The 23998-nt window shown below is 46.6% G+C and overlaps 1 protein-coding gene across 1 annotated transcript in view; it reads left to right on the forward strand.

Annotated features, from left to right (window-relative positions):
* The window catches only part of HEATR3 (HEAT repeat containing 3), a 43429-nt gene that overhangs the window by 7432 nt on the left and 11999 nt on the right, over positions 1-23998 (forward strand). Inside the window, exons 4-10 of the mRNA XM_056137119.1 lie at positions 1370-1482; positions 4772-4881; positions 11226-11366; positions 12702-12982; positions 21764-21854; positions 21968-22125; positions 22963-23045. Of these exons, the coding sequence (XP_055993094.1) occupies positions 1370-1482; positions 4772-4881; positions 11226-11366; positions 12702-12982; positions 21764-21854; positions 21968-22125; positions 22963-23045 (977 nt within the window). The remainder of the gene's footprint in view (positions 1-1369; positions 1483-4771; positions 4882-11225; positions 11367-12701; positions 12983-21763; positions 21855-21967; positions 22126-22962; positions 23046-23998) is intronic.

Raw genomic sequence — 23998 nt, forward strand, 5'->3', positions numbered from 1 at the left:
AGCTATCAGTAACTCTGCAAATCACAGTTCTTTAAAATCTTAAAAAAAAAAAAAAAAGAAAGAAAAAAGTTTGGGGTTGTAGTGTAGATTGCGTGTTTTCAGTGTTGTGGAGTCTGTGCTTTAGAAACACACTATACCCCTCTCCCATATAACTGGTCTAACTGAGAGCCCCCACCTCTGTTTCCCCATTACTTCCTTTTTTCCTTTTTTTTTTTTTTTTTTTTTTTTGCTTTTTGGGTCACACCCGGTGATGCACAAGGGTCACTCCTGGCTCTGCAGTCAGAAATTATTTCTGGCGGTGCTCAGGGGACCATATGAGATGCTGGGAATCGAACCCGGGTCGGCTGCATGCAAGGCAAACGCCCTACCGCTGTGCTGATGCTCCAGCCCCCATTACTTCCTTTTTTCATCTTCCTTAATTTCTTTCCTTCTCTGTCCTTTTCCTCCCTGTACTCTTGGATCAAGGGCGATCTTGGCATTTCCCCACCCCCACACACTCTCCTCTTGACTACACTGCATATCCTCTTCTACAGTGAGATCATCCTGCGATTGTCCTACTGGCTTACCTCACTCATCGTGATGTCTTCCAGTTCCAACCAGATTGCAGCAATTGCATGACGCCATCATTCCTTGCAGCTGCATAATACTCCATTATGTGTGGGAATGTTGTTTGCGTCAGCCCCTGTGGAAAACAGTATGGAGCGTTCTCTCCTGCCATAATGTCTATTCCCAGAACATAAAAACATTCATTTGGTAGGACATATATACACACCATTATTCATTGCTGCATTTAGTACAGTAACTCAGATATCTGTATCTGAGTTACTAAGTATCCACTGAATGGATTATGAAGATGCAGTGTATCTACTAGATGAATGAGTTATGAAGATGTCTACTAATAGACTATTCTTTTAGCATTTTTCCTATACTTCAGTCTTCTATTTGTAGGGAGAGATTGGGAATAAGATTTCTGCTGTTTGACAGATTTGCCGTGAGGATTCAGTAATGGATGTAAAAAGCTTGAACAGTCAGTTCCTTCACCACAGTTTAGAAGGGACTTTTAACCGTGGTTTATGTCACTTTTTTTTCCTTTTGGTCTTTCCTATCTATACCATATTGGATAAAATACTTTGCACTGACTTTCTGTTTTACATTTGAAACATGTAATGCTTTATATTCAGCTTGTAAGCTGGCTTTATGTAACTTTCTTGCCTTTATAACCGAAACAGAATGGGATTGTTGGGATTAAGCTGTTATTGTGAATTGGATTGACTTGTCCTCCACGATCATTCCTGATATTTAATTTTTTTGTTGTTGTTGTTTAACGACTCCCTTGAACTAGGGTACTAATCAAGATATTTGGTAACAGTGTAGTGCCGGACTGGATGCAAATGAGACCTCTCCACGGGAAAAAAAAGATCAGAACAGAAATTCTGTTGAGGCCATAGCCAACGAGGCGGTGAACGTGCTGTGGAATATATGGTGAGGTGCCTTCCAGACCTGTCCCCCCGCTGCTGTTTCTCTCCGGCTGTGGGCAGGTCTTCTCTGGGTGGATCTGTGGCCCCTGGAGGTCACAGCGGGGTGGGAGTAGTGACCCTAAAGCAACCTGTCTTCCTCAGCTGTTTTCCTCGTAGCCTTCCTTCATCTTTTTTGCTTTACTTTGCTTCTCTTTCAGTTAATGGTTACTGACCAAAAAAGAGACTTGCTGATCATTATTGTCATCTGCACCCCTGTCCTGTGTGTCAGCCTTTGTGGTTCTTTTTTTTTTCTTTTTTGGTCCACATGCAGTAGTGCTCAGGGCTTCCTCCTGGCTCAGTGTTATGGGATCACCCCTGGCAAAGTTTGAAGGATCGTGCGTGTCGCTAGGATCAGATCCTGGTTGGCTGCGTGTGAGGCAAGAGGCTTCCCCACTGTCCTGTCTCTCTAGTCCACCTGGCAGTGCTCAAGGCTTACTCCTGGCTCTGCGTTCAGGGTTCACTGGAGAGGTCTTTAAGACCATATGGGATGCCGGGTATCGAACCCGTGTCGGCCGCGTGCAAGGAGAGAGCCCTCCTTACCCTCTGTTCTGTCGCGCCAGCCCTGCAGCAGTCGTGTTAAACCCAGCTGGACTTTCGTGCACGGCTGCTGTGGTGCTGCCCAGAAGGACGACAGGATCCTGCTCTTCTTTCCTGCCCGACAGTTTCCCTTTGACAAGGGACTGGAAACCTCTGGAAGCTCCCTTGGCTTCTGTAACTCCCCCACATCACCTGTTTAACTGAAGCCCCAGCCCCTGTTTACTGCCCTTTCTCATCTTCCTCCCTCGATTTCTTTCCTTCTCTGTCCTCCTCCCTTTACTCTTGGGTCAAGGGTGATCTCGGCTTAGCCCTCTTTACTACATTCCATTTCCTTCTCCAGCTATTCTGTTTACCAGAGATAAGTGAGATCATCCTCTGTTTGTCTTTCTACTGGCTCACTTAGTTGGAAGGAGGTCATGGTCCATTCCATGACTGGACACACACACACACATATATATATATATATATATAATTTATTTTTTGCTTTTTGGGTCACACCCGGCGATGCTCAGGAATGCTCATATGGAATGTCAGATTGAACCCGGGTCGGAAGGCAGACGCCCTCCCCGCTGTACTATTGCTTCAGTACCAATATATATTTTTTATCCTGTCAAATGACCCACATTTCTAGCAAGATTATGCTATCATTTCTTATTTTTAGCCAGCGGTGGGTAAATAATAACCTCCAGCCGAAAAGCACAGACGTTTATTAGAATTCAAGGTTAATTTGGGTACTGAAAGCTGCCAGCCTAGACTCTCCACCTGCTTGTGTCTCCATTTCATACTCGTGGATGCATTCCACCAGGAAAATTGGAGAGAACAGATTTGAGAAAATGACATTTGAGCAAGCTGTGTTTTTCTCTGCAATAGATAAGTTTAACTTATATAAAATATTGGCCTTAGAATTAAGTAAGAGGTTTTTATTTATTTATTTATTTTTGCTAAGGCCTAGGGCATAGCTTAGTGGTAGAGCATATATATGAGGTTCTGGGAGTCATATTCACCTCAAAAAATTTTTTTTTCTTTTTTTCCATTTTGGCTCTTGGGCCACTCCTGAGTTGATGCTCAGGGCTTACTCCTGGCCCAGTACACTGGGATCACTCCTGGTGGTGCTTGGGGGATCCTTTGGGAAGCCAGAGATTGAACCCTGGTTGACCGAGTGCAAGGCAAGTGCCCTACCCACTGTACTCTCTCTCCAGCGCCTCCCCCAATTTATTTTTTTAATTGGTGAGAGCCTGAATGTACTTCAAAAGTGATCTTCCTTTTCTAATTGCTCTGAGCCCTGTCATTGCCTGATATTGTGGCTCCTAACATTTTGTTACATAATTTATATTTTAGATTATTAGACGTTATATATTTTATTTCAGATATGTTTTGTTTGTGTTTTGTCCATCCCCGACAGTGCTCAGGGACTACTCCCAGCTCAATATTTGGGAGTTGTTCCCAGCAGTGCCAGGGATCAACCCAGAAACTCTTGCATGCAAGGTGTGGTCTGTCTCCAATAGTTTAAAAAATATTTATGTATATCTGTGTTTTATTTTAACTCATGTGTACTTATTTTCTTGAATATACTGTATGATTTTTTAGGATATGCTTATAGCAGAATTATAGTAAGTAAGGTAAAGGTAAAGGCCCTCCCGTTGATCGTCGATTTGCTCGAGCGGGCCCAGTAACGTCTCCATTGGAGACTTTGTTGTTACTGTGTCTGGCATATCGAATACTCTCGGTAGCTTGCCGGGCTCTCCGAGAGGGGCGGAGGAATCGAACTCGGGTCGGCCATGTTGGCCGCTTGTAAGGCGAACGCCCTACCCGCTGTGCTATCGCTCCATGGCAGAGCCTGGCAAGCCGCCCATGATATGTTCGATATGCCAAACACAGTAACAACAAAATAGTAAGTAGGGAGATCAAAAATAGTTTAGCTAACAAGGATGCAATTAATGCTTTAATTAGCACTGTTAGCTGTTAATGTGTCTGTGGTTTGCGGCATATATGGAGGTCTGTTTTTCTCTGGAAACATAGATAAAATTATAATTAATTTTGTACTTAGCATGTATGCTTATTGATAACATTGATATTGATAAGTTCTGATTTTTAATTAAAAATTCTGATTTTTTAATTAAAAGTATAAATTTTAAAAATGTAGGAATTTGTTGCAGAATATAAATTCTGCTTTTGAAATTATAGCAGTCTAAGAATGAATAGGGTTTAATTTTACTTTCTGTAAAGTTTTTGCTTTTTAATGCAACAACCCATTGGTCTTTCATCTTTTAACTTATTATTGTGGTGTGTTAGAACAGTAAACTGGACCCAGGCAATTTAGAACTGAGCCAGATTCCTCTGCTAACAGAATATGTGCTCTTTGGCTATGAGGATCTCAGTTACTTCATAGAACGGAAAATTGAAATAAGTGATTTCTGAGATGTGTCCCTGTTCTAATCATTGGAAATTGGCAGGTAACAAAATGGTAGAGATTGACTTACAGGTCCTACTATGATTAAAAAAAAAAAAAGAAAAGGAAAAAGTTACAGAATGGAAATTTTTGAAAAATGTCCAGTGAATTTGAGTGGGCATCGATTTATTTATAAATATGGTGGGTGTTTGACTGCAAGTGTTTGGTTCTTCTATAAAGTTGCATGTAAATTTTTATTAACTACTGTGGTTGATTTCTCATTGTTAAAATGTGAATAGTAAAACTTTTTTTTCCCCCTTCAATTTAGTGAATGCAGTAGTAGAGCAGTATCTATGTTCAACAAAGAAGGGTGTTTGGAGATTGTATTAAAGTATTTAAGTAGGTTTTCCACCAATGTTGACCTGGCTATTTCAGTAGGTAAGTGAAGAAAGGTGATGATTTTTGAAGTATGTGTGGCCTTATTAAAAATATTTTATTCAGACATAGATGTTTGTTTCATAGAACTCTTTTTCATTAATTATATTTAAATGTATAGCAGAGGCGTTCTGTGTGTTTTGGATCTTTTAAAGTCTGTAGTTAATAATACTTTCCATACATGTTCAGTTTTCCTGTTCTTCATGCTGCAAAGGAAAGTAGGGAACTGTGTGAACTTCTGTAGTTCTCAGCGTACTAGGTTCTTAGATCCTTGATTAATTCTTGAAACTTCCACCTGCCTTTTGCTGAGAACAATCTCCCATAGCCATCAAGCCTGTGAGCCAATCTTAAATGAAATCTAGACTTATCTAAAAGTCTTCTATCATTAACCCATGCACTAGCAAAAACCTGAGAACCTTGGGCGTGGGGACAACACAGACTTTGCACATAGGAAGCTCTAGGCTCAATCCTCAGTACCACATCATCCCCAGAGCACTGCCAGAAGTAGCCTCTGAGCACTGCAGGTGTGACCTCACCAAACCAAAGATTACCTACTCCACCCTCTGCCCAACTGAACCTGTGCTTTCTTGTTCCTATCACTTGTACTTTCCTTGTTGCTGCTTTTTGTTTTGGGGGCCATGGCCAGTGGTGTTCAGGGCTTACTCTTGGCTCTGTGCTCAGGGTTCACTCGCAGTGTGCTTGGGTGACCATATGGGCGTTGGGGATTGAACCCATATGCCAGGCAAGCACCCTACCTGCTGTATTATCTCTGTGGCCCACCTATGCCTTTTTAACAGAGGTAGCACTATAGCACTCTCCTCCCGTTAATCAATTTGCTCGAGCAGGCACCAATAACGTCTCCACTGTGAGACTTGTCATTACTGTTTTTGGCATATCGAATACGCCATGGGGAACTTTCCAGGCCCTGCTGTGCAGGCGGTATGCTCTTGGTAGCTTGCCAGGCTCTCTAAGAGGGGCAGAGGAATCAAAGCTGGGTCGGCCGCGTGCAAGGCAAATGCCCTACCCGCTGTGCTATCTCTCTAGCCCTTTAACAGAGAGAAATGTTTGAAATTGCGCAAATTTCACCTAGAGAACCTTCGTTGTTTCCCTGCGGTGGGACAGGGGAAGTAAGGCCTGGCGTCCTAGCTGTGGTTGTCTGTCTGTCTCTCTGTGTCTCTGTGTCTCTGTCTCTCTCTCCCTCTCCCCCTTAGCATTGCTGTGGGGGGGATGCTGGGGCTCACTCCCAACCAGACTCGTCTGGCTGTGCAGGCTGCCAGCTCAGTGCTGAGACTGGCAGTTGGTGCTGCTTGGACCCAGTGCTGCTCCCTGGCCCTGGGGCCCTGTGATGCCCTGTGGTGGCGGGTCTGGAACGCAGGGCTCTGTACCTACCATGCGTGCACCTCAGCCCTCAGACCTCTCTCCATTCTAAGAATATTTCTCTTATTTCCATTATTAAGGCAGACATCTAACTGTTCTTTCAGTTACTGCATTTTTCCTTGCACAGATAAATTCCCATTACCAATGTTTCTCTTGACCCTATTGGATCCTTTTTTTTTTTTTTTTTTTTTTTGCTTCTTCCTGGCTTTCCACACCGGGATCATTCCCAACTCCTGCAGGTGCCCAGGGAACCATGTGGGATGTGCCAGGGATCAAATCAAATCAAATCCAGGTGGGCAAGGCTGGAGCTGTGGAATTGCTATGGCGCCCTAATGGATACTTTTGTTTCTCTTTTTTTTTTTTTGCCCTTTGGGTCACACCTGGCGTTGCTCAGAGATTACTCCTGGCTCATGCACTCAGGAATTACTCCTGGCAGTGCTCGGGGGACCATATGGGATCCTGAGAATCGAACCTGGGTCGGCCATGTTGGCTGCGTACAAGGCAAACGCCCTACCCGCTGTGCTATTGCTCCAGCCCCTCTCTTTTAATCTCTCTAATTTGGGCAACATGGTTGCAACAGTGTTTCCCAATGAATACTATTTTGGGGGACCATTTTGGACCACACTTGGTGGTCATCAAGGGCTTATCCCAACTCTGGTGTTCAGGGGTTGCTTCTGACAGTGCTTTGGACTGGGGACCATGCAGTGCCAAGGCTGGAACAGGCCTGTTGAACCATCTCTCTGGTTCCCCAACGGACGCTCTTTTTCCTGTGTGTGTTGGGAGGACACACAATCCCCAGAAGTGCTCAGGGGCTGCTCCTAGCTCTGTGCTCAGGGACCACGCACTGCTTATGCCAGGGATCGAACCTGCGCCAGCAAGGCAAGCCCAGGGCAAGTGCCTTACCGCTCTGCTGTCTCTCCGGCCCCTGTTCCATAGCATTTTTGTTTTGGTTTTGGAGGCCACATCCGGCTGTGTCAGGGCTTCCTCCTGGCTCTGTGCTCAGGCATCACTCATGACAGGGCTAGGGGAAACGGGGGTGCAGGGATTCGAACCCTGGTCAGGCAAGGCAAATATATTGCCTACTGTGCAATCTTTCCAGCCTCTTGGTCTGTAACTTTCAAAAGAAGAATTTCCCTTTCCCTTGTTATTGTGCCCCTTGGTTTTATTGTAGCCTTAATTTTTTAAGTGTTTATTTTTTTTAAATGAACTTTTTAATTGTTTTTGTTTTGGGGCCACATCCAACAATGCTGGGTGTTTTTTTTTTTCTGGCTCTGCACTCAGGAATTATTCCTAGAGGAACTCAAGGGACCACGGGACCATGTGGGAAGCTAGGGATCGAACCTGGGTTGGCCATGCGCAAGGCAGACGCCCTTCCCTCTATACTATTACTCCAACCCCAACATTGATGAACTTTTAAGAATGAATTATAAGAAAGTAACTTTTGCAATGATTTTTTTAAATCCTTTTTTTTTTTTTTTGGTCACACCTGGTGATGCACAGGGGTTACTCCTGGCTCATACACTCAGGAATTACTCCTGGCGGTGCTCGGGGGACCGTATGGGATGCTGGGAATCGAACCCTGGTGAACCGCGTGCAAGGCAAATGCCCTCCCTGCTGTGCTGTTGCTCCAACCCCTTTCATATCGTTTTTGGTTTGGGGCTTCCTCCTGGCTCTGTGATCAGGGATCACTCCTTGTAGAGCTCAGGGACTGTATACGTGGTATCCGGGATTTAACCCAGGCCGGCTGCGTGCAAGGCGAACACTTTCCCCGCTAGAGCCCCACTCCAGCCTGTTTGTTACTGCCCTTTGTACACGTGCCTGGCTGCCATCCTTGCATTTCTCTCTCCCTCCTGGGGTGCTCACCAAAGTTTATTCTCCTTTAGTGGTGCTCGCACACTTGCCTGTCGGGGACTCACTCTTTGCTCAGGTACAAGCTCCCGGGCGGCCAGCCGTTGTTCGCAGTGCTCCCTGGGCCCCGGCCCTTTAGGCTTCTTTAGGTGGTGAGGTAGTACACACCCCGCATGAGGCTTCTGGCTCCAGGGATTGCAGAGAGCAGAGTTCCCGGGGTCCTGCTCACTCTTTGGGGGACACTGGGTTTGAACCTGTATCATATGGTTCCAAGGCAGGCGCCCACGGCTCTGCTCTTCCTCTGGGCCCTAGTTTTCAAAAACTAGGTAATTTAAAATTTTAAGCATCATGATTTACAGTACTATTAATGATTGGATTTCATACGTGCAGTGCATGAAACCCTCCACCAGTGTCCCCATTCATGATTTTTTTTTGGGGGGTGGGGTGGGGTGGGCATACCTGTGGGTGCTCAGGGCTTATTCCTGACTCTGTACTCAGGAATGGGCTCTGTGCTCCCTGGTGGGCTCTGGGGAACCATGTAGGAGTGTTAGGGGGCGAACTGGCTTGGCCGTGAGCAAGGCCAGCCCCTACCCACTCACCGTACTCTCTCTCTGGCCCGTGATTTTAATTTTAATTTAATTTTATTTTTCTTTTGCTTTTTGGGTCACACCCGTTGATGCGCAGGGGTGACTCTTGGCTCTGCACTTAGGAATTCCTATTGGCGGTGCTCGGAGGACCAAATGAGATGCTGGGAATCGAACCCAGGTCGACCGCACACAAGGCAAACGCCCTACCCCCTGGGATATCGCTCCAGCTCCAGCCCATGATTTTTAAAACAAATATCATATTACTAGTTTCAGAAATTAAGCAAGACTTCCATATAGTAAAGTGAACTCCTGAGATCCCATCTTATGTGTTAATATGTCTTCTTTGAGCTTTGTGTTCTTTTTGGGGCCCAGAGCTGTGGTGCTGGAGCTTGAACCCGAAGACTTACACATGTTGAAATGTGTGCTTGACCACTGAGCTGCACACTTGTTGTGTGGTCTCGGTTTTGTTCTGATTTTCGAGTCACGCCCAGCAATGCTCAGGGCTTACTCCTGGCTCTGCCTTCAGGGATCACTCCCGTGGGGCTTGGGGGACCAGATTACTCCAGCTCCCATACTTAGTCTTGATGATAGCAATCACTAGTTGGTTTTTTGCCATAAGAATTTAATCTCAGAAAAATTACATTTGAGGTGTGTGTGTTTTGTAAACCAAACTAGATCATAGCAATAGTTTGTGTTCTGACTAATTTGGATGAACACTATTTATTTCAAAATATTAAACCTGGGGGAAAAGTAGATTTTTAATAGAATTTCTGTTTTTTCTTTTTGTTGTTGGTTTGGTTTGGTTTTTGGGTGTTGTGGGTTTTTTTTTTTTTTTTTTTTGGCTACACCTTGGCAGTGCTCTGAGGAATGCTCCTGGCTCTGTTCTTGGGGTTCACTCCTATGATGCTCTGGGGATCATGTATGTGGTACCAAGAATTGAACCAGGGCTGGTTGCATGCAAGGCAAGTGCTTTAGCTCCTGTCCTGTCTTTCCAGCCCCTTGTTTTTGTTTTGGGGCCACACCTGGCAGTGCTTGGGGGCTTCCGGCTCTGTGCTCAGTGTCACTCCTGGAGGTGTTTGCAGGACCAGGGGGGCCAGGGATTGAACCTGGGCTTCCAACATACAAAGTATATGCTCAACCCCTTGAGATGTTTTCCAGCCCTCAGTAGGATAATTTAAAGAAACAATTTGAACTTAAGTTTCCCTTCTGTGTGTTTAGAATTCTCTTTTAGGCCCAAGTGATAGTATAGTGGGTAGGGCAGGAGTAGCCCCTGAGCATTGCCAGGAAATTTTTTAAAAATCCCCCAAAAATAAAAGAAGCAACATCTTTTGTTGATAATTACATGAAATCCCAATTGTTTTTTCACTTGGTTATCTCTAATATACAGATAATATTGTTGTAATGCAAGGTGTTAAGTATTAAACAGTTGATTGGTCTTTATATATATACTCTCTACACTTCTTCATTTTTTTTTTTGTTTTTTTGTTTTTTTGGTTTTTTTTTGGAGGGCACACACCCACCGATGCTTGGGTTACTCCTGACTCCACATTCAGGGATCATTCCTGGTGGGCTTGGGGGCCATATGGGATGCCAGAGATCGAACCCGGGTCAGCCGCATGCAAGACATGTGTCCTAAAAAAAAAAAAAAGACATGTGTCCTGCCCACTATACTGTCACTTAGTCCCTTCTTGGAAAGCTATCGCTTCACCAGAAATATTCTGATTCTTTACTACATGCTGAAATTTTTGATGTTTTGTTTTGGGAATCCACACCCAGTGGCGCTCAGGGATCACACCTGGTGGGGCTTAGGAGAATATATGGTGCTGGGGATTGAACAATAAAATTAGCCTAAGAATTCGGTTTCGGGGACCAATGTTCAGTTCCCAGATTGTTTGTAACTGATTCTCAGTGATTACAGAAACTGAGGAGCAGTGTTTGCAGATGTGTATAGTAATTACGCGTTGCCACTGTATTTAAGAGCCCCTCCAATTGTATTTTATAAGAATGCAGTTCTGGGGGCCAGAGACCTAGTACAGGGGCTAATGTGCCAGCCTTGTGTGAGCCCCGCCTGGGTTTGATCCCTGTGCCTTCCATGCATCACCAGGGGTGGTCCTGGAAGCCCCCCCCCCAGCTCCCCAGCAGTGCCAGGCTGCCCCTTGGCCTCTGGCCTGAGCATTGGCCTGCTGGGTGGCCAGTGCCCGGCCCCTCAGGGCTCTTGAGCACCTCCTGGAAAGCCCCCATGCCTCTCCCTAAAAAAAAAAAAAAAAGAACCAAATAATGTTACGGTTCTGTAAAGGTTTGGAACCTTGAGAAAAAGAAAAAGTGGTCTTTTATTCCCACAGATCATTTATAAGTTTATAGTTTATGCACCATCCTTGAAATGAAGTGTGTTTTTAGCCGGCAAAGGCTCTGTGTGTCTGAAGCAGTTGTCAAGATGCAGGTGTGTTTTTATGGGTTCAGTTGATATAAATGGTCCTTGCAGGATTTGTCCCTAAATATTTAAATTTTTATTTTATCTTACTTTTGTCTTTGTAGCCTATTGTTTGCAGACAGTGACTGAAGAGAACCCGGAGCTGCTGAAAGCCTTCAGTGCCCCGGCACTGCAGGTGCTGGAGGCAGCAATGCTCTGTCCCGGCACGTCCATGGAGTACTTGCTCTTAAAGACCTTAGTGGCAGGTACTGCGTGAGTGGAGTCACAGAGGATTTTTCTATATGTGATTGGCTTCTTGCACTGAGCATCTGTCTGTCCTCAAGATCCATCCATCTGGTAGCATGTTTCAGAATTTCCTACTTTCCTTGTGGCTGGAGAGATAATACAGTGGGTAGGGCACTTGTCTCTCACGTGGCCTTACACGGGTTCAGTCCCCAGCATCTCATATAGACAACACTCCCCCTTACCCCGCCATCCAGCACTGCCAGGAGTGATCCCTGGGTGCAGAGCCAGGAATAACCCCTGAGCATCACTGGGTATGGCCAAAAAAATAAAAATAAATTAACTTGGAAAAAAAAGAATTTCCTGCCTTTCTAAGACTGAATAATATCGTATAGGTTTCTTTTGTTTGGGGGCAGTGCTCAGGGCTTACTCCTGGCTCTGGAACCCGGGTTGGCCTTGTGGAAGGCAAGAACCCTGCTCACTCTGTTACCACTCTGGCCCCACCAGCAGGGATGGGTTCTAAGAATTGCCTTGTTGACTGATTTCATGACCGCATGAATGTCATAGAGAACTATTGTGCAGACCCAGTGAGGCTGACCGCACACCTGGTGACCACTGTTGTATATAAAAATCCCTCATTGTCAGAAATGACACATGATGGTACGTGCTACTTTTGATCTGTTCATTACAGGACAGACACTACCGTTTGCTTCAACATTTTGGCTATGTAGAATACTGCTATGGGTATGGGTATAAAAATACCATTTTGAATCTCTGCTTTCCGTTTTTTTTTTTTTTTAAAGTATATACCATTTAGGAAGTTTTTTTACTCCTGGCTTTGCACTCAGGAATCACTCCTGGCGGTGCTCAGGGGACCATATGGGATGCTGGGAATCGAACCCGGGTCGGCCGCGTGCAAGGCGAACGCCCTACCTGCTGTGCTATTGCTCCAGCCCAGGAAGTATTTTTATAGTCCCTTACAAAAATTAGTCCCAGTGGTCGTTTCTGTTTTCTTTTGGTAAGCGAGAGACCAAGCACCTTCTTTCTAGTTTGTATGTGAGACGTTGAGATTCTCGTACATTCTATTCCCCTCGTGGAATATCAGATGCTGCTGTGGAGAGCAGCTCAGGTTGAGATGCAGGAGAGCGAAGCCGCTGAGTTGCCACTTTACAGGAAACCTGATCGGCCTGCTCGTTCTCTGCTGCTGTGCATTCTGTCAGAGGAGAGCAATGCCCGTGGAAGAGACGGTGTCGCGGGGGTGGCATGCAGGGCCTGCACGAAAATCTTCTCGTGAAAGCCGCACTTGGCGACAGATCTCACAGGCGATGGCTTTGTGCTTTTGCTCACCCCTCTCCCAGGCACGGTTTGGAATGTAAAGGACATTATCCCATCCAAAAGTCAGGCGGAAACCATCAATGCCATACTCAAGATCCTGTCGGGAGTCTTGGAGATGGATGCCGGGGAAATGGTTCTGCAGATGAAGGAGGCCGAGGCCCAGAGGCTCAAAACTGCCGCGGAGACTGAGGAGCTCCTGGACAGTGCTCACGGAGCTGCGGCTGTGATCGAAGATGATGAAATGGATGGAGTCTCTCCTAAGAGAAAAGTCAGAAGGAAAACGTTCGTTTCAGATTTACTTCCAGTAAGTCAACTGGTGCTTTCAAACGGGTTGATAGGGCTTCCCCCCCCCCCATAATTATCCGAAACTTTGTAGAAAAATATCACAGCAAAATTAATTATAAAATTAATTTCAGCAAAAAAAAAAATATATATATATGTTTAGGTATGTATAAGTTTTCCCTTTGACCTGCATTATAACTTTTTTTTCTTTTTTTGGTTTTGGAGGCCATAGAAGTTCTCAGGCTCACTCCCAGCTCTGTGCTCAGGTGTTCCTGGCAGGACTCTGGGAACTGTATGGGATGCCAGGGATCAAGCTCCGGTCTGCCATGTGCAAGGCCATGTGTATCCCACACGTTGTACTATCTCTCTTGCCTTCTTATAACTTTGAAATTAATGGTGGGGGGAAAAAAATCTGTTTAAAAGAAAACTTTCACATATAGACGATTCCAAGGTGGTCTGAATTAGCACTTTTGCAGCGCTCTTTTTTTTTTTTTGTTTTTGGGCCATACCTAGCAATGCTCAGGGGTCACTCCTGGCTCTGCACTGAGAAGTCACTCCTGGCAGTGCCCGGGGTAATATATGGGGTGCTCAGGACTGAATCCTGGTCAGCCGCGTGCAAGGCAGGTGCCCTCCTGCTATACTATCTTGCAACACTTTAAATGTCCTGTATCAGCACTTGGTTATGCTGTCTCCCAGAGTATCTTCTGTGGTTTTACTTTTAGTTGTCATTTATCTGTATTACTATTTTTCATTTTGAGGGGCCGCCAAGAAGAATCTTTATTGGGAACGAGCCTGCAGGTTGAAGGATGGTGGACTCACTTTCCCAAAGCGGCTGTCTTCACTGTCTCAAGAAGGGGTTTTTAGAGAGAAAAAGAAGTACTTCATTTTTTTTTCTTTTTTTTTTAATTAGTGAGACACCATGAGGTACAGTTGTAGACTTACACATTTTTGTGCTTGAGTTTCAATTATACAATGATCAAATACCCATCCCTTCACCAGTGCCCATTTCTCACCACCACGGGTCCCAGTATCCCTCCCACCCCCCATCCCTCCCATCCCACTCTGCCTCTGTCAGGGCATTCCCTTTTGTTCTCTCTCTCCTTTTGGGTGTTGTGGTTTGCAAAAGAGGCATTGAGTGGCAATCATGTTTGGTCTGTAGTCTACTTTCAGCATGTTTCTCCCATCCTGGGACGAGGAAGAAGCACTTCATTTTTGGGGCCACACTGGGAAGTGCTCAGGGCTTACTCCAGGATCTGTGTCCAGGGGCATGCCCCACAGGTCTTGGGGGTCCATTATGTGGTGCCAGGGATCAGGCCCCTCGGTGAGATGCAAGCAAGGTGAACTGTGCCCCCACTCTTTTAAAAAAAATTTGGGGGGGGGTTGCTTTTTTTTTTTAATGAATCACCGTGAGATACAGTTACAGACTTACAAACTTTCATACTTCCATTTCAGTCATACAATGATGGAGTACCCATCCCTCCACCAGTGCCCATTCACCACCACCAATATTCCCAGTATCTTTCCCACCACCCTCACCCCTTCCTCCCACCTCCAAATTTTTTTTTTTTTAAAGAAAAGTGGATTCCTAACAGCTAGCAACAGATTAGACAGTAAAATCACTTCTTGGGCTGGTCCCAGTCTTACCCCCAAACCATTGTCATTAAATTCCGTTTGCCCAGGGCTGGCTGTCCAGCCGCAGGAGGCGGCCCCCCGGGTGCTAGTGTTCTGAGCCGCCTTGTGCTGGTCAGTGGGATGTGAGGGGAAAGTGCAGCCTTGGTTGCTGGGAACTTTGAGCTGGACTAGTCAGCACATGGGGAGAGGCAGACACTGGAAGGACATTTCTCCCCAGGAAAGGGGGAGGAGCTGTATTCCATCTGGTGAGCAGGGCCCCAGCCCAGGGTGCTGATGAGAGAAGGATGATGGTTGAGCCGTATTTTCTTCTGCCGTGGGAATACTAATTTACTCTCACGCCTGTTGTCGGAAAGGATGGAGCTTACACAGACTTCTACGGGGTCTCTACGCTTGGCTAACTCATTTTTCTTTTCTTTTTAACTCATTTTTTTTGGTTGCTGTTGTTGTTTTTGGATGTCACCCTGTGGTTCTCAGGGCTTCCTCCTGGCTCTGTGCTCCGGCATCACTTCTGGTGGTGCTTGGGGCTCGAACTTGGGTCAGCCTTTGTGCAGGGCAAAGCACCTACTGCTCTTAACTGTCTCTCCAGCCACACTCGTTCTGAACAGAGTGGGAGAGGCCTGGGCTGTGGCAGGAGCTGTTGGTTCCGGGCCCTTCCCAGAGTTACTCAGGCCATGCTCGGGTGACCCTGCATTGCTGGGGCTCAGTCAGCCAGGGTGTGCTCTCACCCTGTGAGATGTCTCTTCAGCCCCGAGAAAGCCGATTGGACAGGGTGTCTGGGCTGTCTGGAGGGATGGAGGAGAGAAACAGATGGTGGAGGCAGGAGTGTGGGTCGGGGCCTGGCGGCAGCAAGCCCCACCCAGGGTCTGCTGAGTTCTTTAGAGGAAAAAGCAAACCTCGACGGCAGAGTCCTGTCAATGTCCTCCAACGCTCTGCTGTCAGATGTAGCCTCTCTGGGGCAAAAGAGAGTTTTTACATCAGTGCCCTGGGCTTTGGGGAGAAGGTATACAGGGTCCACAGACTCTTCCTGCTGATTTTTGCCAACTGGGGGTCTGGGATTGAATTGGGGATCAGCTGCGTCTGGGTTGTGCGAATGTCTTAAACCCTGTACTATCCCTCTGACTGTGTTTTAGAGGTCTTGTTTTATTGTTTTGTTTTGTTTTGTTTTCCCTTGGTGGGACAGGGGGGGGGTGGTGGCAGGGAGAAGGGCCATACCTTTTTGGGGGCCATACCCTGCAGTGTTCAGGGGGCGTTCAAGGCTCTATGCTCAGGGATGGGAGTACTCAGGGTACTGTATATAGTATCAGGGATTGAACCAGGGACAATAAGATTCAAGGCAAGCGCCTTAACCCCCATGCTTTCTCTCTGTCTTAGAATTTTGTTAAGTCTATGTGTCAGAAAATAACATATAATGGTTTACACAACAGTGTGTACAGCTTTCTTGCATATATAAATAAAATCTTGTAAAGAATGAAGTGATAGTGCTTTAAAAATACTAACGTGGGGGGCTAGAATGATAGGGTGTTGGGGAGGGTGGTTTGCCTTGTACGTGGTTGACCCGGGTTCGAGTCCCAGCATCCCATATGGCCCCCAGGAGTAATTCTTGAGTTCAGAGCCAGGAGTAACCCCTGTGTATTGACAGGTGTGACCCAAAGACTGTCACTGTCTGTTACTGTCCTCCCATTGTTCATCGATCTGCTCGAGCGGGCCCAGTAACGTCTCCATTATGAGACTTCTTGTTACTGTGTTTGGCATATTGAATACTCTCAGTAGCTTGCCAGGCTCTCCGAGAGGAGTGGAGGAATTGAACCCGGCACGGCCGGCTGGCTGCACGCAAGGCAAACGCCCTACCGCTGTGCTATTGCTCCAGACCCAAAGACAAAAAAAAAAAATTACTAACCTGGGGTTGGAGAGATAGTCCAGTAGGCAGGGTGCTTGCCTTTAACACAGTCGACCCTGTTTCAATCCCCTCTCACCCTTATGATTTCTTGACTGATCCAGGAGTGATCCCAGGGCACAGAGCCAAGAGTAAGCCCTGAGCACCACGGTGTGTGGCCCCAAAACCAAAATAAATCGGCAAATAAAGATATTAAAGGGTTTTACTTAGAATTATTTCACCACTCCCATGAATTAGATTTAAAACATTGTGTTAATTGCTGGGTCCTGCACACCTAGGTTCTTTGGCTTGTTCGTTCATACGTGAGGCTCGTCCGAACGTGTGGAAAGTGGTCTTAAGCATGGCTGTGGCTGGAACCGGAGGTCTTCAGCTGCCGGGGCTCTGCGCGGGGTGGGGAGGGAAACTCAACCCACCCTCCTCCAAGGGGCCCTGGGAGGACAGCCAGGCGTGGAGGCAGGAGACTCTGTGGTGTTCTCTTCTGGGAGCAGGGTTTTATAGTCTCTGGGTCTTGGCCGTTGATGGGATTACACTGCGCCCCGGGGCAGTTGGTGGGTGTAACGCCTACTTACTGGAAGATAAGGGATCTGGGTGGAGGAGGCCCCAGTCCCAATCCGTGCAGGCTTGGAGATCTACGCCCCGGGTCCCGCTAACCTGGGTTCCTCGGCCAGTTCCTTCATGCGTGAGGCTCGTTCGAACGTGTAGAGAATGGTCTTAAGCGTGGCTGTGGCTGGAACCAGAGGTCTTCAGCTACCGGGGCTCTGATCGAGGTGATCGATGAACAACAGGAAGACAGTGATACAGTATTGAATTAAAAAAAAAATGAGATGTCCGTTTTGTCCTTACATTGCTGGCAAATCAGATAGTGGCTTCAAAATCTGGGCTCAGGAAGTGGCTCTGTGGTCAAGTGAGGCCCTTGCGTATGTGTCCTGGTTCTATCTCTGGGACCACACGAAAGTGCAGTTTAAAAATCTGGTTAGTATTTGAGCAGTACTTCTCAGGCACCCCCTGGCTTCAGGTCTTGGCACATTCATTGTGTGCAAGGACACACAAATCAAAGGGCCCACATTTGGTGCCGGGGAGCACACTACTTGATTTGGTATTTTTTTGATTTTTTAATTTGTTGGGTTTTTTGTCTTTTGGGTCACATCCGGTGATGCACAGGGCTTGCTCCTGGCTCTGCACTCAGGAATTACTCCTGGGGGTGCTCGGGGGACCATATGGGATGCTGGATGGTAGGAATCAAACCCAGGTTGGCCGTGTGCAAGGCAGACGCCCTCCCCACCATGCTCCAGCCCCCGAGAGCACACTACTTGGATCCAAATTTGATTGTCTCATAGATCAGAATGGGTTGATTTTCTTTTTTCACTATTATTTGTTTTTGTTTTGTTTTGTTTTGGGTCACACCTGGTGACGCTCAGGGTTTACCCCTGTCTCTGCTGTCAGGAATTACTCCTGGTGGTGCTCCTGGGACCATATGGGATATTGGGGATTGAACCTGCCTGGGTCAACCGCATGCAAGGCAAGCGCCCTGCCCACTGTGCTATTGCTTTGGCCCTGAAAAAGGGGTTGATTTTTTTTCTCTTTTTGGGTCACACCTGGTGATGCACAGGGGTTACTCCTGGCTCTGCACTCAGGAGTTACTCCTGGCGGTGCTCAGGGAACCATATGGGATGCTGGGAATCGAACCCGGGTCGGCCGCATGCAGGGCAAACGCCCTACCCGCTGTGCTATCTCTCCAGCCCCGAGAATGGGGTTGATTTTAAGTCAGTAAAGTGAGATAGATGAAGATGTGGTCTTGTCCACAACCTTGTCCTCCAAAGGATATTGATTATAACTCCCTAACAGCATCTCTGTAGTCGTCATATGAAGAGTAAGGTAGATGACGTAGGTGTTTTTACCAAGGAGTAAGTTAGATGACGTAGGTGTTTTTAAAAACTGAAAGAAAAAAAAAACAAAACTGTCTCATAATCCCATCAGAACGAAAGTGGGCTGCAGTAGCCCACGTCCCTGGCTGGGAATTGGGAAGAAGTAAGTGGGGGTTAAGAACCAGGCTTGCTCAGATTGAAAGTGCCTCTCTTGAAAACAAAATCGATTTTTAGCCGTTATCCGGCGATGTACTTTTCTAAGTATTTTTTAGACTCAAATTTTAATGCTTAAACAGTGTAGTGTTTACACACAACAAAAGCTTTCTTTTCAGAGACTGTTCGTTAACATGCGGGTCAGTTAACATGCTGGTCAGGGCCAGTAGGGTGCTAGGCTCATGCTGATATGTGCCAGGAATATGAATGGATGTCCAGCTCGGGTCTTGCACGGCACCCAGTGGCTTTGCGCAGCCGTGTCTTAGAATCCGAGTTATTGCGTCCCTTAACGTCTGGCCTAGTCACAGGGATGTAAAGAAATGATCCACGTTGTTTTTTCACCCCCAGTGTAGGCAGTAGAGTACTCCCTTCCCAGCTCCCGTGGCTGTCGCTGATCCAGTCACAGGCCGCTTCATTCCTCCCGTTTCTCCACCCACTCCCCTCTCGCTGTGGAATAGTGGGAAACAAGTCTCAGATGTCATAACATTTCATCTAGGGTGGCTTTTTTTTCTTTTTCATGTCAGCTTGATAATGAGAAGCAGGGAAATGTTCTAAGCCGGAGTTACGTAAAGAATGGGAACATTAGATCAGAGTTCTTGTAATCCAGATCCTTGTGCATTTTGTGGGGGATGTGTGTGTGTGTGTGTGTGTGTGTGTGTGTGTGTGTGTGTGTGTGTGTGTTGGAGTGGAGCCTGGAAAATGTGTCAACGTGTGCTCGGTCAGGTCTTCATCCATCAAGAAAAATACAACTCTGAGGGCTTGGGATAAGTATGGAAGTTAAGGTCCTCGCCTTTCACGTGGCCAACCCTGGTTTGACTTCCAGCACCCCACCCCTGAGCACTGCTGGTTAAGAGATAAAAATACAACTCAGAAAGAGAAAATAGATTTGATCTGTTTTCTACCAAGTCTGAATACTGAACTTATACTGGTTTTCTTTTCTTTTCTTTTTCTTTCTTTTTTTTTTTTTTTTTTGGCCATACCCAGTAGTGCGCAGGACTTATTCCTGTTTCTGCACTCAGAGATCACTCCTGGTGGGTTTGGGAGAACTATATGGGGTGCCAGGGATAGAACCTGGGTCTGCCACATGCAGGGCAAGTGCCCTACCCACTGTACTATCTCTCTGGCCCCTGGACTTAGCAGTCATTTTGATTTTTTGACGGGGGCCCCAACACCAGGCAGTGCTCACAGATCACTCCTGTGAGCTCAGGGGACTGGATGGGGTGCTAGGGATCAAACCTGGGTCAACCGTGTGCAAGGCAAGTGCCTTAGTACAGGCTGTTCCGACTCTCAAGTTGCATTGATTTTTCTACGGCAATTTACAGATAAAATAGTGGTGGTTGGCCATTTTTGTCTTTTCTTTCCACAACTTTCATCCATCTGTCTCTGAACAAACCAGTTCTGAAGTTGCCACAATCTGATCAGCAGATCCTGAGAGCCACATGGGAAGGTCCTAAGCTTCCAGAACATTGGCCAAGCCAGGAATGATTTTTGTTGTTCGTTTGCTTTGTTTTATGTTTTTGTGTCACACCTGGCGATGCTCAGGGTTTACTCCTGGCTCCGCACTCCCCTGGCAGTGCTCAGGGGACCATATGGGGTAACAGGGGTCAAACCTAGGTTGGCTATAAGGCAGGTGCCCTCCCTACCTGCTGTACTATATCTCTGGCCCCTGTATGCATTCTTTTTTTTTATTTTTCAAGATTTTATTATTGAATCACTGTGAGATAGACCCTTATAAAGCTGTTCATTATTAGGTTTCAGTCATACAGTGTTCCCGGCACCAGTGTCCCCAGCCTGTATTCATTCTAGACAGCAGTAAAAGGAATACAGATAAAGGGGCTCTTAATACTATAGCTATTAAAAGCAATTTGCTTTTTCTTTTTTCTTTTAAAAAATTTTTTAAGAAAAATCGTTCAGAGGGAACCAGAGCAATAGTACAGCAGGTAGGCCATTTGCCTTGCACGGGCCCAACACGAATTGATCCCCAGCATCCCATATGGTCCCCTGGACACCACCAGGAGTGCAGAGCCAGGAGTAAACCCTGAGCACCACCAGGTGCAGCCCAAAACAAAACAAAACAAGAAGATGGTTTAAAATTGCAATTAGTTGTTGCACAGAGAAATTGTTGGAAGATTACAAATGAGTGTGAACATTCTGGAAAAGAATGGACTTTGTCACAAGCTTTATTGGTGTGCTTTTAAGCCTGGACCCAGTAAATCTGAGGAAATAAGATAAAATATTTCAGATTAAAGTAATCTTAATGCTTAATTAATTATGCTTAATTAATAGAATACCATACAACCACTAAAAAGATAATTAGGAAACTATTAAAATTAGAAGACTTCTAGACAACATGTAGTATTTTTTTATAGCTCACAGCATCTTGAGAGTCAGTATCATGTGTATTTATACTGCCTATTTTAAGAACCTTAATTAAGGGGCTGGAGCAATAATATACAGCAGGTAAGGCACTTGCCTTGTATGCAGCCAATTGGAGTTTGATCGCCGGCATCCCATATGGTCTACTGAGCCGCCAGGAATGAATGATCCCTGAGCACAGAGCCAGGAGTAATCCCTGAGCAAAAACCAACCAAAAAAAGAACATTAATTAAAAAGTCAAAGTTCACGTTATATGTTGCCAAAGAAAAAAGCCCCCTTTTTCTTCAGTCTTAAAAGCTTTAAGTCTATTTTTTTTTTTCAGTCTTCCAAAGAGAGCCAGGGACAAATCTAAATGCTCCTTAACCAAATAAGGGCTTGTTAATAGTTGTTGCAAATGCAGTCTTTTCCAAGAAAACGTCTACATGGCTAAAAGCAAGTGCCTGGTGTTTGAAAGCAACTCTTACTTTTAATCTTCGTTTACTGAGCTACTTCTTGACACCTTCGATTAAGTTTCAGGGTGAATTCAGTTCAGAATTTCTGAATATTTAATCTCTTCTCCTCCCCGAACTAAGCAGCACTTACCCGTGCAGCTAGACAGATCCCCGGTTCTCAGTGCCATGCTCCCCCGTACTAGGAGGAATCAGTTGCTCGTGTGTCCTTCCAGCGCTTTCTAACGTCTCCACCGCCCACTCCTCCATCCCACGCGTGCCCAAGTCCACATGTGCAAAAAAAAAAAAAAAAAAGTACCTTGTAGGGTCTGTCTCAGGAAAGTCGTGTGAAGATGTTTCCTCCACCCTGAGAGTGTTTTGCTTTTTGTTTCCAGCCCACGGAGACGGAGCTGAGAGGGGCTGTGGCGCTGCTGACGGCCCAGCAGACGGCCCTGGAGATCATCGTCAACATGTGCTGCAGTGAAGGTCTGGACGGCTCACATCCCGGCATTCTCCCCCGTCCCCTGGGGGGGGAGGGGGCGGCTCCCAAGGGGATTTTCTGAACCATTCCCCTTACGTGTGGGGTCACCCTCTTCCAGATCCCTCCGATGACGAGTGGGACGAGCTCTCCAGCAGCGACGAAAGCGACGCCTTTATGGAGAACTCTGTCGGGGACGGCGGGGGCCAGCTGCTCTCTCCCCTCTGCCTCTCGCATGAGGTCCACACTGCGCTCACCCACCACCTCATCCCCAAGACGGTGATCTGGTTTCCGTTCATGGCTCGCTGGGAAACGTGGGCGGGGATTCAGAAAGCCACTTGGGGTGGGGTGGGGTGGGGTGGGGTGGGGGACTGGAGCAAGAGGACAAGTGGGGGAGGGTGCTGATCTTGCACGTGCTTGACCCAGTTCAGTCCTCCTCGGCATTCCATGTGCCCCCAAGCAAGCCAAGAGTAAGCCCCGAGCATAGTCGAATGTGGCCCAAAAACTTAAAAAAACAAAAAACCGAAAACACGTTAATTGGGGCTGGAGCGATAGTAACACAGCAGGTCCCGGGTTTAATACCCAGCATCCCATATGATCCTCTGAGCACCACCAGGAGTAATTCCTGAGAGTGCAGAGCTGGGAGTAATCCCTGTGCATTGCCAGGTGTCACCCAAAAAGAAAAAAAAAAAGCATTAATTGGGGCCAGAGATTTGGCACAGTGAGTAGGGTACTTGCTTTGCATTGGGTACCCTTCCCAGCACTTCCAGAGCCCTGCCAGGAACAGTACTTGAGAGAAGAGCCAGGAATAAGCCCTGTGCAACCAACCAACAAAAACCAAACCAAACCAAAAAAAATACATTGATTCTGCATGTAACAAAAACCAAACAAAACCGAAAACCCACATTAATTCTGCATACAAAAGAATTGAACTCCCACTTGCCCACTGTAGGTGAGTAGTAGGATCTGGTAAACACAGGACAAATTAAACTGAAGGCCTCTTCACGAAGCCTAAGCCTTTCACCTAAAGGGAGTACACTGGGCTTTTACGAGCGGATCCTGTGTATGGCGTGTGCTCACTTTCACCTTGCTTTTGCCGCCCTGGCCCAAATCCAGATTTTTGAGAAGACCGCCTTTCCGAACAGCACTGCCGTTGACGTTTGTTCCCGACACCCCACTTGGAAACCTTTGATTAGAAAGTGAGTACTCTTCTATCTCCAAATATTTTGTCATCGTGTGACAAATGGAAACCACAGACTGTCACAAAGGAGACGCTGGCTCCCTCCCAAGCCCCACGAGTTGGGGTTCGTTCCCTGCGTCAGTTTCCCAGGAAGGTGTGCGCACGCAGGCGCGCGGACACGGGAAGGGGCGCACTGCGTGGGGCCGTGCATGGGTGTCCTAGCCTGCCCCCGCCCCGGGCCCCTCAGCGGCAGAATGGGTGGACGTTGACATAAACAGTAGAACACGGGCAGCAGTTCTTTTTAAAATGCTAACACTTCTTAAACACAGAGAAGATTTCAAACAGTGAGAGGCTGTTTCCACAAAGCTCAAACCATGCCGTGCTCAGCTATGTTGTCTGGGCCTGCATTGGTGGTACAGGCAAGAAACGCCAGGAAACGTCCGTATGAAAGTGTGGGTGGCGCTGACCGCCTGTAGGCCCGAGGGAGGGGTTCTTTCACTCTGGTGACTGTTTGGATCTGGTCTCAGTGTATGGGTGTTCGCTTTTTCACTTATTTCTCAAGTTCTGTTTGTGTGTTGAACACTTTGAGCATATGTCATATTTCACATTTTGAAATAATTTTACAGATGCTGCTGCGAGTAAAAAACAAAAACCTTCTGACTCATTTATGAGTTGTGCCTCTGAGGTCTTGAGTGCCCAAGCGGTTTGGTTTGATAGAGATGAAGAGCCCACCGTAAGGTTCTTTGCTAGGGCCCAAGCAATAGGACAGGGTAGGGCGCTTGTCTTGCACCCATCCAACCTGGGTTCTGTCCTTGGCACCCCATGTGGTCTCCCGAGTCTGCCACAAGTGACCCCTAGGCACGGAGCCGGAAGTAAGCCCTGAATGCTGCTGGGTGTGGCCCAAAAAAAATAAGATTATTTTGCTAACTGCCATTGACTTCCTCCTGCTTACACATTTTCTCAGTCAGGCAG

The sequence above is a fragment of the Sorex fumeus genome, unplaced genomic scaffold (assembly GCF_029834395.1).
Source record: "Sorex fumeus unplaced genomic scaffold, SorFum_2.1 ptg000122l, whole genome shotgun sequence".
Lineage (NCBI taxonomy): Eukaryota > Metazoa > Chordata > Mammalia > Eulipotyphla > Soricidae > Sorex > Sorex fumeus.